This window comes from Zalophus californianus, chromosome 11 (genome assembly GCF_009762305.2).
Source record: "Zalophus californianus isolate mZalCal1 chromosome 11, mZalCal1.pri.v2, whole genome shotgun sequence".
Taxonomy (NCBI): domain Eukaryota; kingdom Metazoa; phylum Chordata; class Mammalia; order Carnivora; family Otariidae; genus Zalophus; species Zalophus californianus.
In genome coordinates this window covers 110,546,427-110,563,575 of record NC_045605.1, presented here as the reverse complement: position 1 = coordinate 110,563,575, position 17,149 = coordinate 110,546,427, and the positions used below count along the sequence as shown (strand labels likewise).

At 59.9% G+C, this 17,149-nt stretch overlaps 1 protein-coding gene across 1 annotated transcript in view; it reads left to right on the top strand.

The window, feature by feature from the left end:
• SHANK2 (SH3 and multiple ankyrin repeat domains 2) overlaps positions 1–17,149 on the top strand; it is a 504,408-nt gene that overhangs the window by 227,978 nt on the left and 259,281 nt on the right. Inside the window, 1 exon segment of the mRNA XM_027580403.2 lies at positions 7,269–7,584. Coding sequence (XP_027436204.2) covers positions 7,269–7,584 — 316 coding nt within the window.

Here is a 17,149-nt window from a genome sequence, read left to right as displayed (position 1 = left end):
GCTGGTGTCGCAGGTGGCCCAGCGCATCGATCTCCAGTAACGGTTTGCACAGAAAAGCACGGCCCAGAGCGCAGAGTGGAAAATGCCCCCGAGGAGACACCTGGCTGTGTGTCTTTCGGGGTAAAATCTGTGCTTTTAGTGCCACGCCTTTCCCTTCCAGCTGGTATGTGCCAGGCATAAGCCTGTCACTGTGTGAAGGGACAGGAGACTCGTACATGTGGGCCCAGCACTGGCATTCACCTCCGTGGTGGGGAGGCCGCAGCCTGTGTCTGAGAGTGAGAACCCTCGTACTCAGGTAGTGAGCTCCCTGTCGCTGGAGGCATTCAAGGAGAGCGTGCCTGCCAGTGGGGAGGAGGCCTCAGATGGGCCAGGTGGGTGGGGTCAGGAGGCGGGATTTCCGTGGGGCAGAGCCCAGGGTACACGGCAGGCCTGCACATGAGTCCAACAGAGCGACCGTTCCTAGTTTCCGTGAATGTTTTACTCAGATGCCCAGCAGCGCATTAAAGGACGTGTGCAGAAAGGAATCCTGTGGCTGAGGGGTGTTTCCTGCAGTTCCTCAAATCCTATTATGTGCAGAGTCTGGTCTTATTCCCCTAACCGGCCCCCCGTGCAGCCCGAGAGGGAGTCTGGGGATCTTTTCTGTCCTGTTTGCTGCTGCATCCATCCGGGGCTTGCACAGAGCCTGCGGCTCACCAGTCCAGGTGGGGTGGGGGGTGGACATGGTGTGGAGAGCCTGGCGGCCCCTCTGCCTCCAGCTGGCGGCCTGAGTCCTTGTCATAGGCTTCTGGGCCTCGTCTTGGCAAGGCTCCTTTCTCGGCGCCAGCCCCAGGGCCCCGCCGATCCCCGACTCTGCTCCGGCTTGCGGGCAAGTGCACTGGGAGGAGCGGTTGCACCATATGCAAGCAACGGGGAGGCTCTGCTGGGGCTTCCCCGTCTGGGCCACGTGTAAGTGCTGTCTGGGGATCTCCTGCTCCCCAGCACAGGGAAAGGGCTCCGTCTTGTTCCCTGCCTTCTCGAGGGAGAAAAGAGGCGGGATCTTCACAGTCGTGCCCCAGGAAGCCACTCCTTCCCCACGCCCTTCGTCCAAGGTCAACAGCAGGGGCACCGAGGATGTCTCCAGAGGCAGCAGTGGCCTTTGGCGAGGTGCCACCCCCACCAAACCTGGCACACACCCCTCCCCTCTGTGGCTGGCACTGAGGATTGGCGAGGGAACTTGGCTCAGGATGAGGCTCCGTGCTTCTGGGAGGGTATCGACCAGAGACAGATGGAGGAGGGTTGAGCAGCGCCGAGCCTCCCACTCTCCCAGAGGGTTCCCTGCGCTTTGGCGAGCTCTCAGGGCTCACGCGGCAGGGCCCAGCCTCTGCAGAGGGCCTCCCTCACTGCCGTCCCTGTGGCCTCCCGTCCCGGCCAGGGCGGGCACCTGGCCTGTGGCCAGCCCAGCTCCAATGTATCAGGGCACCGCCACCTTGCAGACCCCAGCACCTCTGCCCTGGGCGGGGGCCCGGGCACGGCACTGGTCTCCCCGAGTGGAAGCTGCTGTGTCCTTGTTGGTGACACCCTACACCTGAGGGAGATGCGTCCAGAAACTGTTCAGCCTTCTGCCCCCCAAGGACATGCATCGTGAGAGCAAGTCGGTGGGGTCTCTGGTGATAAAATGTGCCAGCAGCAGATGCGTTTCTTAGGGCACATCTCAGAAACGGCTTGCGCTCCGTCGTGTGGAGTTACCACCCGGCGTGGTGGGGCAAGGGGGTCACCTAGGACTGAGTTTGGTTGCAGCTGAGTGATTTGGTGTGCTGTGGGTGTTCAGTGGGAGATGATGCTTAAATGAGCAGCTGCTTTAGGACCTGGGCCCTGGTTGTCCTTTCCCGAGGCATGGACAGGCCGCTGGGCCAGGCATCTGGCCCCTTGGGCTGTCCTTCCAAGGCAGATGCCTGCCACCCCTAACGCTGCCATTTTTGTCGACCCGAAGTATGTCGACCACATGGAATTCCACTGACACGTTCCCGTTGCTTTTTCCTCATCCTGTCTCATCATCTCTCTCTCTCTCTTTAATTTCGGAAGCAGTTCTCTTGGCAACAGAAAACGCACACTTAATTACTGCCGAGCAGCAGGTGCATCGGGCGATGGAACCAGCTCCCTGGGATGCTCCATTTCATTTTCGGGAAGCCCTCTGTCCTTGTCTAGAAACAGCCCCGTGTACCCGCCGCAGAGCCCGCAAGCCTGCGGCCCCTTCTCTGGGCGCTCCTCAGATAGGACTTTCCTGGAGTCTCCCAGACTTCTCTCGGGGTGGAAATGCTCGGGACGCGTGCAAAGGGGCTCTGAAGACACTCGTTCTGATCCACCGCCTGGAATCAGGGCGAACCAGGGCTCGGGGGCAGTTTGTGCTCTCTCTCTTTAAAAAAAGAAAGGGAAGAGAAGGGGGGGGGGGTAGGAAATCCTGTTTCCTCCAGGGTAATTACCACAATGGGGTGAGACGGAGAAGGAATATGTACTTGTGTCTGATTCCTTGCAACGGAAATCTGGGTCACGCTCAGCAATTCCAGAATGCCGGCGAGGGCTGCCCAGTTCATGTGGGTCTGGTTTGGTGAGGTTTATCTGGAACTGGGTGTTTCGTCTTGACTCGCTCACCGCATCTGCTAGCGGACAAACAAACGGCGTTAGAGAAAACTTGGCTTTTTCTTTAAAAATTCCATTCGGAAAGCACGGGGCGTTCCATTTAGCGCCCGGCGCATCCGAGCAGAGGCAGCCAGAGCAGAGCCTGAGTTGGCTCAGACGGCTGGGGCTCCGGTTCGCGGATGCCTCCGGGGTTCCCCGGCCGCGGGCTCGAGGACGCCTGACTCGTGCTCGCCCTCCTCCCGGATGCACTGATCACAAAAGCAGAGTAGCACTGCTCACATGACGGGTGCCGGCAGAGGCAGCAGGGCTTGAGATCAGCCCCAGTCTACGCACGGTTGGTTCCCAGCTGACAGACAGAATATGGGGTGGGCTTTGTCACCAGCACGCTGGGTCTGGCATGCCCAGCTATGCTCGGAAGCACGCAGTGCCCAGACGCCCGCCGCCGCCGCCGCTCCCCGGGTCCGAGCCGCTCCAGCGCCGAGGAGCCGGGCAGCCCCCCTCTCCTTCCTCCCATCCGAGAAGGTTATATAATGAGCGGACTGCTGCCAAAGTCGGAGGGAAAATGAAGTCTTTGTTAAATGCCTTCACCAAGAAGGAAGGTAAGGAAGAGCTGTCGGGAGCACGGTGCATGGGAATTGGCCATTTCTGACTGATGCTCTGGGGGAGCGGGGGACTCCGGTCCCTCCCAAAATTGCTGGTTGTCCCTTCTCACATGGAAGGGAATAATGACTTCGGGTGCGCCCTCGGGCTTTGTTGTAGTTGGTCTGGGATTCTAACCCACTCGAAGGTGCGGTTTTATTTCACAGTCCTCTCAAGTCCCCAGCCCCTTGCACATTGCATTCCGGAATGTGCCTCCATGGTGACCGTGCCGGAGGGCACGTTGGGAACTAAGTCCTAGGGAAAATAAAGGAAGTTTTGCCTCGGTCTGCCTGCTTCCCGGAGGCTGCGGAGCACCTGCTCGGGAGCAAGGAAGGTCAGGACACGTTGCTGGCCGTGCCGGCTCAGGGCGGACGCTCTCCGAGCCACTCCTTGGCTCTCGTTGGCCGTCCCCTGGTGGCATTTTCCTGGAGTGGATGCAGATGCGGCGTGGCAGACTCTGAGAGTGCATAGGGTTTTTGTCATACCTTGTGTGATCTCTATTGTGGAAAAAAAAATATATGTATAAATAAATACATGGAAGACAGCTAAGAAAATATCCACCCACTTAGAGTTTGCAGATTGCCTGAAAGAAGGAAACAGTTGGGTGGAATATTAATCATTTTCAGACAGGAAAAGAGTTATTTTTACCCTTTTCGCCAAAAAAAAAAAAAAAAAAATCAACATTTCCATGGATGGCTCCAGTTACTTTGTCAGTCGGAGAACTCTTGCTTTATGAAATCGGGTTTATGGAGACGTGACTTTGGAGGAATTAGGAAGGTGCTTGCCAGCCCAAGCCATAAAATAAACACGGAAAAATTTTCCAATTACCTTACGTGGGGAATTAATTTAACGTGAGTCCTGGTAATTAAGCGAGCTAATTGTCATTTGAATGCTCGCCCTAACGTTACCTCTGTGATCCCGGTTCGGTACCCCACCTGATTGATCCTCAGAGCAGGGGCAGGGCTCCCCCATCCCTTGATCTTCCCAGGGCAGTAGTCCTGAATCCCCACCACTGCACAGGCCCCCCCCGCTCGGAAAGCCGGCTTCAGCCCGCGTCTTGGGAATTTATATAAAGAACAGCCTTTGTCCACACTCATTTTCTTGTGTTATTAACCCAGATTCATCTTCTGGTACTTCAGTTTTGGGAACCTGTGCACAGCAGGGAAATGTTAGTTCGTTCGGTGTCCGTTCTGTTCTTTCATAGACCTTTCTCCCCTCATGAGTCTGTCTGAGGCATCGGCAGGACTCCCCACCCCCAATTTCTGTTAAGGGCATTAGTCCTTTACAGCTCTATCGGTCAGAAAAAGAGACCCAGCTGTCTCGTCAGGGAGGCTCGGCAGGAGTTCATGTCACTGAATGCACGCGTGTCCTTATTTGGGAGCGTCCCTGTGGAGCTGGGGTGTCCCCTCCCCACGGGTACCGTGAGCCCTGGCCTCTCCTCAGATGCGGGTGATGGGGGCGGGGAGGATGGTCCAGGAGGCCCAGGGCCCCGTCTGCCTTCCTGCTTAATGTGTCTGCTAGCGGGGTTGGCTTTCCTGCTGTGATTCGGTCCTCCAGCCGACTGTCTGTGTGCATGGAAGGTCTCCACCCTGTAGGGCTGTGCAGCCATTTGCCCGCTGTGAGGTCTCTCAGTCCCCCCCACCCCATCATCAGGCAGGTGTCACCTCACCCCAAAGCACCCACCCGCAGGTGCATTTTTCACACCATAAAGGATTTAGCGCTCAGTCCTTGCAGGGGTCATTCTGGCCTCCCATCTGCCCAGAGGGAGTGACTGATGGGGTTCTCCCTCACGACCAGCAACATGCAAACTCAGGGATATTCCCCAAAGTAGGGTTTTTCTAGCAGGTGCGGCCAGGCCTTGCTGATTCCCCAGTGGGCTGAGCCCCTTGAGAGGGCAGCCTCTTGTCAGGGCTCCACGGAGGACACCGCCGGCCTTTCCCTTCGCCGCCTCTCTCCCAGCCGGGCTGGCCCTGGTGAGTTCGTGTCCTTTGAGGAATTCAGAGCAGGATGCCAGCCGCTGCTGAAGAGCCCTGGCTGTGTCCAGGGAGGCTTCCCAGAGGGAGCAGGTCAGGATGGGCACAGGCTGCCTCGGGTAAAAAATAGGACCTCCGACACGTCCATTCCAGAATCTCACCAACTGCTCGGAACGTGGATTCCCAGCGCGCGTCCTGAGCCCCGTGCCGTTTCTGCGTGGCTTCTCTGGGTTGGCTCCATCTCTGCCTTCCCAGGACTTCCCTGGATCCTGGCGAGGCAGTGAGGGGGTGCGCTGGGTCACAGCTGCCTCAGTGGAGCTCCGCCAGCGACCTCTGTCCCCCAGCACTCTCTTTGCCAGCGCTGCTTCCCCGTTGGCTCGCCTGTGCCTCCGGGATCTCTGCCCGCGCTACTCTGTCCCTGATGCACTCTGCTCCCAGCGTGGTCATGGGCCAGTGCCAAGGGTTGATGGGGGGCCCAGGCTCCGGGAAGGGTGCACCTGTCCTTCACTTTCATGAAGTGCTTCACTGCAGCCTTTGACCTTGGGCAGTGGGGATGGTGGACTACCCGTGATGTTCTTCTCCGAGACACTAGGACTCCCACTCCAGCCCAGCTCACCCAGGAGGGTGTGTGCTTTCTGCTGCCCTGTAGTGCTGGTCTGGCCTCGGGCAGCACGGACTCGAGAGCTCGCTCGCTCGCTCAGCCTCATTCCGGAGCATGCAGATCCCATGGTGAGCGGGAAGCTGCCTGGCGGTCAGGTGCTTGAAGGAAGCCCACGTCCCTTACTTCCAGGGGCATCGGCACGTTCTCCGGCAGCCTGGAGGGCTACCGTTCTTGACATGCGTCTTCTGAGAAAGGACACTTTCTATTTCTGGCTCCAGCCCTCGGAGCAGCCTGGAGTGGATGCAGTGTGGATACCTCACGGTCCCCACGGGCAGTGTCCTCATTCTGAGTCCCTGGGCTCGCGAACTCGGCAGAGTGAGGGCCTCGCCTGTGGTCTAGAACTTAGAAGACAGATGAGGCGTGCTCACGCCTTCCTGTTGCGTGCTGTTGGGCCCCGGTTTGATGGGTGGGGAAAACAGCATGCTTGGTCCTGAGGCAGACCACCGCTGAAGGGTACTCGGAGGGCCTTGTGCATGCCCTGGGGCAGCAGTGACAAAGCCCCAGAGGTGGGGTGGCTCACACAGTGGGACGCACTGTCCCCTGGTCCCGGAGGCCGAAACCTGAGATGCAGGCGCGGGCAGGGCGGGGTCCCCCTGAGGCCTCGCTCCTCGAGTGTGGACGACCCTGCTCTCCCTGGGTCCTCACGGGGTCGTCCCTCCGTGCAGGTCTGTGCCCCGATCCCCTCTTCCTGTAAGGACCCCAGTCACACCAGATCAGAGCCCGGTGACCCCGTGTTGCCTTGATCACCTGTGTAAAGGCCCCAGCTCCAGATAACAATTAGGGCTCCGACACATGAATTTCAGGGGGACCTGGTCCAGCCCCTACCAGGGGCCAAGGTCAGGTGGCGGCGAGGGGGGAACTTTGTGTCCTGACCACGTCGTGAGGCCCTCACACGTGTCTTGGCTGCTGAAGGATCAGATGCTGGTCCGGATGGAAGGCGGACCCCGAGCCCCTTCCATCTCAAACATTCGCTTGAGCCTCCATGAAATGGAGACGTTCTCAGTGTCCACCTTGTCTCTGCTTCTGTGTGGGGGTGGGCTTTGCACACATGGCAGGCCCTGCACACGCAGCAGGCCCTGCACACACAGTGGGCCCTGCACACGCAGGGGTTCTGCACACACAGGGGCTCTGCACACGCAGGGGCTCTGCACACACGGCAGGCCCTGCACACGCATTGGGCTCTGCACACACAGGGGCTCTGCACACTCAAGCGGGCCCTGCACACACAGGGGCTCTGCACACTCAAGCGGGCCCTGCACACACAGGGGCTCTGCACACTCAAGCGGGCCCTGCACACATGGGGGCTCCGTGCGCCCCCACCCTGCACCCACCATGCCATGCATGCACTCACCCACCTCTCCTTGTTCTCTCTGACCCAGTGCCCTTCCGAGAGGCCCCGGCGTACTCCAACCGCCGGCGGCGGCCCCCCAACACGCTGGCCGCCCCCCGGGTCCTGCTGCGCTCCAACAGTGACAACAACCTCAACACCAGCACCCCCGACTGGGCCGTCTGCTCCGCCACCTCCCACCGCAGTCTCTCACCCCAGCTGCTGCAGCAGACGCCCGGCAAGCCCGACGGGGCCGCCAGGACCCTTGGGAGCTACGCCCCCGGGCCCCGCAGCCGGTCGCCGTCGCTGAACAGGCTGGGCGGTGCCAGTGAGGATGGCAAGAGGCCCCAGCAGTCCTGGCACGTCGGGTAAGGAGTGGCGGGGGTTGGGGAGTGCTGGCGAGGAGCCGGGGGGGCTCCCCAGGGAACCGGGAGAGGAAGCCCTCCCTGCACCATGGCTCCTGCTTTCTAGGGTTCGGGGCACACCCAGAGGTTGGCCAGAATGCCTGTTTTACTCCAGGTTGGATATTGGGTCACGTGATGACTGCCCAGGGCAGGTGTAGGGGGCAGGGCTGAGCTTCCGGGGGGGGGGGGGGGGGGCCCTGGGGGCTGGGGCTGGCACTGGGGCCTCGTTTTCCTTCCATGTGCATTGGATTCTGGGTTCTAAAAGTGAAATGTGAGCAGAGAGGGAGCTAAGGCCACCAGCCTGCCCGTTGCCAAGCGTTTTTCCAAGTGCCGCATTTACTGCAAACGCACCTGATCCAAAATTAATGCTCACGCTCAGGCTCTGGGCCCTCCCCGCTTTGCTGTCTCCCCAGCACGCTCTCCACCCGGCCATGCCCCCTTCAGAATTGTTCACATAAGGATGGGACTTCTCGGGGGTAGGCTCACGGCTGGGCCCCAGGGTACGGGGCTTGGGGCTGGCTGCAGCCATGAAAGCAGCCCCGGCCCTTGGCCCTGCCAGTCCCACTGTGCTCCGTCTCGGGCCCAGGCCCTGGTCCTTGTGCTACTGCTCCCTCCTGGTTCCTGGTTCCTGCGCCTGCGCCGTGGGGTTCTCAGCGTTTGTCCCCTTGAGCTCTGTCCTCGGGCCGCGGTGGCCCGGGAGGGCCCGCTGACCAGGGTTTCCCCGGCTGCACAGGGCTCTGGTGCAGTGTCAGTGCCCCCTTAGGTCCAGCATGTCACCATTCCGCCCCGTTCATTCCAGTTCCCTCCCAGGCCTCTGAAGGCAGCTGGGTGCACCAGGCCCACTGAGTGAGGCTGGCTGATGCCCCGGCATTCATAACGTCTGTGATGCTATTTGGGGGCTCTGTCCTACAGGTTCTCCATCTTCGGGATGGGGTGCAGGCAGGGAGCCTGGATGGGAGGGGGCGTTGGTGTTTCACACGGTCCCAGCAGAAGGCTGACGGCTGTGATGGTGAGCAGAGGTGGGCCAGGTCTCCGGATCGGGAGAACGTGCCCAGGGGAAGCACGTCTCCCGGGCCCTGGGGGGGGGGCGGGTCTCGGGCCTGAGGCTCTGGATGCCAGCCTGCCCCAAGCCCACATCCACACCTCAGCCCCGGCCTCTGCCCACCCGCCTTGTCCTCCAAACAGTGAGATCCACCTTCTGGCTCTGGTCTAGATTCTCTCTCTGAGTCACCCCAAGGGAGAAGTCCCAGGTGCTAAGAACAGTTTAAAACTAAATTAAAGTCTTCCCCCGAGGCGGCAAATTCCACTTTGCACCGTTCACTGGAATTATGACTATAATTTTGAGAAGAGTGTGTCCCCTTCCTCCAGCACGAAATCTAAGAAGAAACTGAAGGCGGGGTGGCCAGGGACCGCAACACTGCAAACAAAACAGTGCTTGTGAAGGGAGGAAAGCCCCCAGCGTGCCTTGCTGGGGCCCCGCCTGGCTGTCCCCCGTGTCCTGTGCGGGTGCATGGGAGGCACTACAGCGGCTGTCCGGAGCACTTGCTGCCGGGACCTCCAGGCACGTGTTCTGGGCCACTTACTTCACGCTTTGAGCCTCATCTGCACAGTGCGTGTCGTGAAAAGACTGGCCCCTTGGGTTTGTTTTTAAGACTCAGTGAGTGAGTTTGTGCCCATGCTTGGCACACGGTACGTGCTCAATCCAGGCTGGCCCTCAGGTGGAGCGCAGGTCCGCATCGAACCCAAAAAAGGCACTTGGCTGGTTCTGTTGCCTCTGTCACCCAGAGCTGTGGGCAGGGGGACTGACCATCCAGGCTTGCCCGGGACCCCGGGATTGCCCCCAGTTGCGGGGCTGTTATCTGTCCTGGCCCGGCTGGCACCCTGCCTTGCTGAGCAGTGCCGCGGATAGGAGCCCTGCCTTTGTGTCTTGTCCAGACTTCCTCCCCTACCTCCCCACCCCAACAAACCTGCCTGTCTCTTGTCTATCTCTTCAGGGTCCAGCTCCCTTGCTGGAGGTGGAAGCCACTCTGTGACAGAAGCGATGGGCCCCGGGGTCCTTCCCCCAACACTCCCCTGTCCTAACAGGGGCCTGCCGGGTGCACCTGATTCCCCCGGGGACGTGAGGGAATGGTGTGCATTTGAGCCGCACAGCAGGCTCTCTGCTTCCTGGCTGGGAGACCACGGTCTGGCCTTTCAAACGACGCCTAGGCGTAGAACTGGCCATACAGGACGGCCTAGGTAATGGGGGATGCCAGGTACCGGAACCCACAGCGTCACCCCTGGACCTCGTGGGGGCTCAAGGAGGTGGCTGAACCCCTCCACTCAGTCTTTGTCTTCATAGCTCAGAGCTTAACCCCTTCCTGGGGGAGGCGGACCCTGGCTGTGGGCACGACGCATGGGGCCCTTGCAAGGAGGAAACCGGTTGCCAGACTCAGGGTGCCGCGGGGTGCCCCGAGAGCCCTTACTGATTCTCGCGGAACCCTGGGTGGGGGTAGGAAGCCCCAGGCGGCGGAGGGAAAGGCCCTGCCCCTGCACACCCCTCCATCTACGGATTCTGCCTCTGCGGGTGGCTGTCCCAGCTCTGCTCATCCCCACCGTGTGCCCGCCCAGGGCACCTGACTGTTCGGTGCCGGGTTTCCTCCTATGAAGAGTGGGGCTGGTAGTTTGGGAGGAGAGGAGTAAGCTGAATTTGATAACCGTCCACCGCACGTCCCGAGGCTGTGTCTGGCTCACGGGGGCTCCCCAGAAGCGTTTGCTGCTCTGGGTTGTCAGAAAGACCCTCTGGCCCATTGGGCAGGCACTGGAGGGGGTCAGGTGTCACTGTCCAGGCAAAGAAAATCGCATCGGCCCAGTAGAGGGGGACAGCCTCCTGACATGAGGATCTGTCCCCTGGCTCCACACCCCCACCTTGTCCCCCGCGTTCTGCCTCTCTTCGGGTGGGGAATGCTGGACACTTAGCTCCAGAGTCAGGCAGAGCCCATTTGCCTGAGTGCCAAGCTTAGGCCCCAGAAACCCCAGCCAGGAATACGGTGGGCACATCAGTGTGGCCAAACCCTCGGGAGCCGACTGGAAGACTGCGGAGGGGCACCAAGTTCTCCCCAGCTGCCCCAGTCCCTGCCCGGCTCCCTCCCTGGCTGGGCTCTGTGCTGTGGGCAGGGTCAGCGTCCTCCATGGAGCTGGCCTTCCGTAACCAGCTGACCTGAGTGCCGGGCAGGGAGGTAGAAGGCCCACAGAGGTCAGAACCCATGTACCTGCAGCACCTTGGAATCCAGCTTCAGGTGCCAGGCTCCACGGTGGCACCCTCTAGTGGCCCACTGGCGTGCCTTGTCCAGGTCCCTAAGAACTGCGTCCCCGTTGCCCAGGACCCCTCCGGTGACCCAGCAGCCTGCCCTGGCCTCACCAGCACGAGGAAGCATTCTGGTCACCCTCTTATCAAGGGCGCACCTCCTGGGTGGGTTTAGCTCAGCATGGTGGGGAGGACTTGTGCTTTTGAGTGTAGGAGAGATTCATGCAGCCCGCGGCTGGCTGGTGGCCTCCCTCTGAGCCTGAGCCTTTGGGCAGAACCTGGCAGGGGCTCCACAAAGTCTCGTACGCAAGTCACCTTCATTTCCGTGAACCCGGCCATGGGAAGCTGAGGCCATGCAGGTGTTTGGGTTTTCGGGTGGATAAGACGGCGGATGAGCCAGCAGCCCTCAGGGTGGGGGGGCTCGGCCATCCAGGGAAGGTCCAGGTGTGGGGCCACCGGGCCAGCTTCGAGCCTGTGCCTCGGGCCCCTCTGGTAGAAGGTGACATCAATATTACCAGTCTGTGCCCCCCTGAGTAGCGCCTGCACCTCTGTGAGCACCCAGGAAGGGAGGCCAGCCCAAGACAAGGGCCTCAGATCCCAGAGCAGGTTTGCTCACAGAATAGAACCTTTTGAGTGGAGACACAGGTCAGAAGTCAGAGACCGCAGCCCCTTCCGCGGGGTCCTGGAAGGTTCTGGGGTGGTGGGAACCCACCTAGCCCTGCACACCCCTTCCAGGAGACGAGGCTCCCATTGTCAGGCTTGTGGGTATGAAGGGGTGCGGTGGTGCCCCTCTGACTCCGGTCTTTGTCCACCTCTGTGAGCCCTCTCCCTGCTTCCTGGGGCCATGGGGACCAAAGCGTGGCTCCCCCAGAGGAGCAGAGACCTGGTTTCCTCCGTGAGACCTCAGTGCCTGTCCTGACCCAGAAAGGGAGTCGGGGGGGGGGGAGGGGCAGGGGGAGCTCCAGCCAGCAGGGTGGCGGCAGGACAGGGTTCGTCAGGGTGCGGCAGGCACTGCCCGGCCTGGGGCGCTAATGTCACGTCACTGGGGGGTCAAGAGGAGGGATTCATGAGGAGTGGGACTGCCCGGGTTCGTGTCTGTCACCTGGTGGGGAGGTAGGGCCAGGCCCAGGGGGCCCACCCCGAGGGAGCAGGTGCATCTTGGCTGCTGAGGAATCCATGTCCAGGCACCTCACGGGCCACCCCTTCCCTGCCGCTTTCTCTCCTTCCACGTTCAGGGACATTCAGACTTTGCTCTCTCGGTTGGTTGCGTGAATTCATGAATGACCAACCTCCTCTGTGTCGGGTGCTCCTCACGCGGAGGCGAATGCCGTGTCCCCACCCCGGAGGTGAGGGCATTGAGGGCATGCATTGAGACATGTGAGCTCGCAGGGCTGCTGTGGTTGAGGGCATGGAGCCACAGGCGCCCCTGACAGAGCCCCTGAGGGCTCGGAGCTCTGTGGGGGAGAGGAGGGGGCTCCATAGAGAAGGGGAGATCCCGAACCGGGGAGAGCAGTGGGCCAGCTGGGCATCGGGGTGGGGGGTGAGGGGTCCAGTGTGACTGGGGCAGAGAGTGGGAGGTACGAGGAAGGATGCGCGTTCAGAACCGTTCCCCATCCCTCGGGGGGGCCCCAGGCGCATGGGACGTCCTGATGACCATCCATCCCCAGACCCCTGCTCGGGGCCTCATGGGGAGGCTGTGGAGTGTAGGGTGCTGTTGCCGGAACAACAGAGGCAGGGCCGAGCCCAGAGCCCATGCTGGGGGCGCAGGGTGCAAGACGGTGGGCGCTGAGGATTCCTGCGTGTCTTCCTGGCTCCAAGGCAGAGGGGGATGGTGCCGATAGCACAGGGGGTGACGCAGGGTCTGCGCTTTTAAAGGCAGCAGATGATAAGATCTTGGGACCTTTGGGGTTGGACGTGGCGGTGTCTTCATCAGAGCACCAGACTGACAACGCTGTCCTTCTACCTGTCCCGAGCAAGCCAGGAACCTGGGGACACCCCAGGTCTGGCAGGTCCCTGGTCACCCAGGGTAGCTGGAAACTGGCTCAGTTCACTCATCCACGTCACCCCACAGCCAGCCACCAATTTTCTGATACTGAGAATTCAGTGATTTAGCTCTCATGCCGAAACAACGTGGTTGGGGTTCCATCTGGCTGTTCTTGGACAGATCACAAGGAAATGTTGACAGTTTGGGGTAGGGAACTTCAGACCATCCTCACTGTGCAGGCAGGGTAGGGCAGCCCCAGTCTGGCCCTCTGTGCCCCCAGATGGCACTACCAACCCTGGGCCACCGTGGGGCTCTGGCTCCTACTGCCCCGGGACGCAGCACCTGAAACCGGACATTGTGAGGGTAAGACGCCTTGCCTTGCAGGAGCGGTCATGGTTCCCCTGGGCTCATCACTGCATGGAGCAAGGAGCCTGCAGGGAGCCCTGGGCTGGCGTCAGGGAGCCAGGATGTGAGGTCAGCTCTGTATCTCTGTGTCTAGGTCACTATTTGTGGAATGAACTTCCATTTTCTCATTTGTAAAATGGGGCTTTGTGAGGCTCGGATTAACCTGGAATGAGAAGATGCTTTAGCTTCTGTGGGGGATCGCACATCACTGCTGGTACCTAGAACCATGGATGCACTCTGGTCTAGAGGGACTAATTCCTTCCTGTTCTTTGACAAAGCCTTTCCAGGCATGGACTGATGGGTTAGGGAACTGACCATCTGCAAAATGGCTGAAGACACAGAGCTCCCCAGATCGCAGCTGTGTTCACTTTGACTTCTCTGCCCAGTGACACACACTCGTACCACCTGGAAGCTGCTGGCTGACGCGGGCCGCTTGTGACCCCCCCCTTCCAGGAGAAGCAGGGAGTGGTAATGGTGCTAATGTTCCCTTAACACCTGCAAAGAGTAGTTCCTGTTGACGGATTCTCCAGTCACTGTGGGTCATCCCCTCTTACAAGATGGGGAACTAGGCTTCAAGAGGTTAACTCACTTGTCTAACATCTGTAGTAAGTGGTCAGCTGGGCATCTGGCAGGGTCCTTGTGAAATTTGTGTGGATGAGGGAGTATGATGTTTGGGTAAGTGGGAAGATGGATAGGTGGGTGGACAGACGGATGGATAAGTGGAGGGATGGATGTGAGTGACTGGGCGGATGGATGGCTGGATGGATGAGTGGATTAATGGGTAGATGGGTGCATGGATGATGGATGAATGGATGGATGTGGGTGGAGGCATGGATGGGTGGGTGGATGGATAAGTGGAGGATGGTTAAATGGATGGATGAATGAATGGATGGATAAGAGGGTAGGTGATTGAGTGGGTAAATGGATGGAAGGTTAGACGGCTGGATGGATGAGTGGATGGGTGGGTAGGTGGATAAGAGGGTGGGTGGGTTAGTGAATGGACAGGTGAGTGGATGGAAGGATGGATGGATGGTTGGATGGACAGGTGAGTGGATGGATGGGTGGATGGGTGAGTGGATGGAGGGGTAGACGGATAGATACCATCACCCCCCAACTCAGAGTCAAGCTAAAAATAGAAAATGGACATGCAATCACATTATTAGTTTTAGGAAGACATACAAGGTTACTAGCTAGAGACAAGATCATGAGTGTATAACCCTGTTCCGTGACAGTGAACAAGCACATGCGGTGTGTGGTGTGTGCGTGTGCATGCGTGCATATGGGGGGAGGTGCCTCTTCTGAAGCTTTGACTGCTCTCTCTTCTTCCCTCATTCCTCTCCTTCCTCTCGTCCTAACTTTGGGCAGAAAAAGCTGTGCTCTAACCCGACTTTGCCGGTTCAAATACCACCAGCACGTCCTTCCTCCTCTCCCTCTCTCCATCCAGCCATCCATCCATCCATCCATCCATCCATCCATCCATCCATCCGTCTACCCCGTCTTCACCCACCCATGCTTCTCTCCATCCACCAGTCCATCCTTGCACCCACCTACCCAGCCATCCTCTCCTTCATGTGCCCAACAGGGAGTGAATGAGCACCTAGTTTGTGCCAAGCACCGTTAGGCACTTGGGATAAAGTCATGAACAGCACAGCCTTCGAGGAGCTTGTATCCAAGTCCGGGGCCGGGTGCGGGGGTGGGGGGGGGTGAAAGCCAACAAAGAAAAAGGGTCTATGAATCATACTATACCTTCCCATTATTCACAACTCCTCTTCCTCCAGAAGCCCAGAGTGTGGCTCAGATGATGCTCTCTCCCCAAGACCCAGGGTGGTGACCTATCACGGTCCCTCAGGCTGCTGGCCGCGCAGTGGGACGGGCTGGCCCCCTGGGTCCCCCCGCGTGTAGGGAGGGCGCCGATGTGCTGAGTCCACACGCCCTGTCAGGCTGAGGCGCTAACTACCGCTGGACATTTTAATCAGGCCCGGGTTAATACATCCCCGCCGCTCCCCGTTTCCACGTTTCAGCCCCAAGGTGGGAATGTCTCGTTTAACAGCAAGCTCTGCGGGCGTGCTTCGGTTTCCACTGCAGAATAAATAGGTAGCAGACCTACTAATGGTTTTACTCCTCCAACTGTCCTTTCAAAGCGGGTTGCGAAGGACGAATGCTTTAAAAATACCATAAAACAAGATCTGGAAGGACTCTGACGCCTCCAAAGAGCATTAAGATGGAAATTGATGTTTTTACTCCATCGTGTGCACTGTTGAAAGAGGCTCTGGAACAGAGGTGGACGGTTGTGCCTTCTGACTACGAAAACACTCCCAGCCCAAACTGCACCTGAACTCACATCAAAACACAGGGTGATTCCCATCACAGTTCTCATCAACCGTCTGATTTGGTGGAAAGCTGGCTTTTTCAATGACGACGGTGGTCAAGCAGCCTGGGCAAGCGCCCGTTCCGGGAGCCTCTGCACCGAGGCGCCTTTTCTACAATGGCAGCTCACCTCCGTAGCTCGGAGCCGGGGCGCACGTCGTGGCCGCCTGCAGCCGGGGGCGAACACGGCCGCCACTGTTGGCGCTGCAGGCGGCAGGGGCCGCGCCCCATGGTCACCCAGCGGGTGGAGACCCGAGGCCAAGGGGTCTGCCAGTGGCCACTACAGATCCACTCGGCCGAGGACCCACTGTGTGCTGGGCATGGGGTTCCTGGCAGAGAACAAGCCGGATGTGCTCCCTGTCCTTAGAATCAGATAATCAAATAAGCCCCTGGATGGACGAATGACGTGACCTGGAGGACCATAGGATCCACAGGCAGCCGTGGTCTCGGAGAACGGGCCAGAGTCCAGTTTGCATGCAGCGGTCCAGGAGCAAAGGGACACGGTTAGAGCTGAAACTCAGAGAGCATCCCGGGAAGAGCACGCGATGAAGTGGGGAGCTGCGTTGGAGCTGGTCACGCAAGGCCTCGCAGGCCAGGAGTCTGGCGTGGATGCCGACCCCACTGTGGGGCCGGGAACTGTTCCAGGTCAGGACCCCGTGGAGCATCCCCAGGGAAGCCTTTTCAGAGGTGGTCCTAGGGACAGCCCCCTCGGGCTGCACAGCGAGACAGTTTGGGCAGCAGGCCCCACCCGCCCTGAGGACTACACGCTCTGGGAGGACAGCCTGGGAGCATCTCTAGGTTAGGGAGGCAACCCCACAGGCGGTCCCTCTCGCGACCTCGCCCTGGCTCAGCAGGCGCTGGGAGCTGGCTTTCAGTAACATTCTCTGTGACCCCTGGAGGGGTCGTGGGAGCACGTGGCCCAGAGCCATCTGAACCTGACCACCTGCGTTTGACAGGAGCTGCGGGCCACGGGCAAGGGGCTCCCCACCTGGTTTCCCCCAGACACTGCAGGAGCTGTGGGCCTGTCCATTGGGCCCAGTAAGCCTTCCAGTGCTGCCCACATAGGAAGGGACCCGGGCAGGGGGAGGGGCCGAGGGTGGGGACCTGCTTTCTGGGAAGAACCCAGAACAGGTTGAGAATGCCGGGAGGGAGCATTGCAGGGGGCCCACCTCCTCGTGGGGGGCTGTCAGAGCTGCCCGGAGCGGGGCCCTCCATCAGTATCTGCACATGTACCCTCCTGCAGCCCCAGCACTGGGTCTTACCCCTGCCATCCCTCAGTGCGGACGTGGCATGTGGACAGTTCAACCACTGCGTACAGAGGTCTAGGGACCTTGGCACCTCGTTGCCTACCCCAAGCCTCTTCTGAGCTGCTTGCGTCCAGGTGGAGTGGCCCTGGGGGCTGCTTTGCCTATTGCAGAAAAACTGGGTCCCCTTAGTCACCAAGACCCATCTCCCCCACCTGGAAGCCGAGGAGGAGGCCCCCCGCA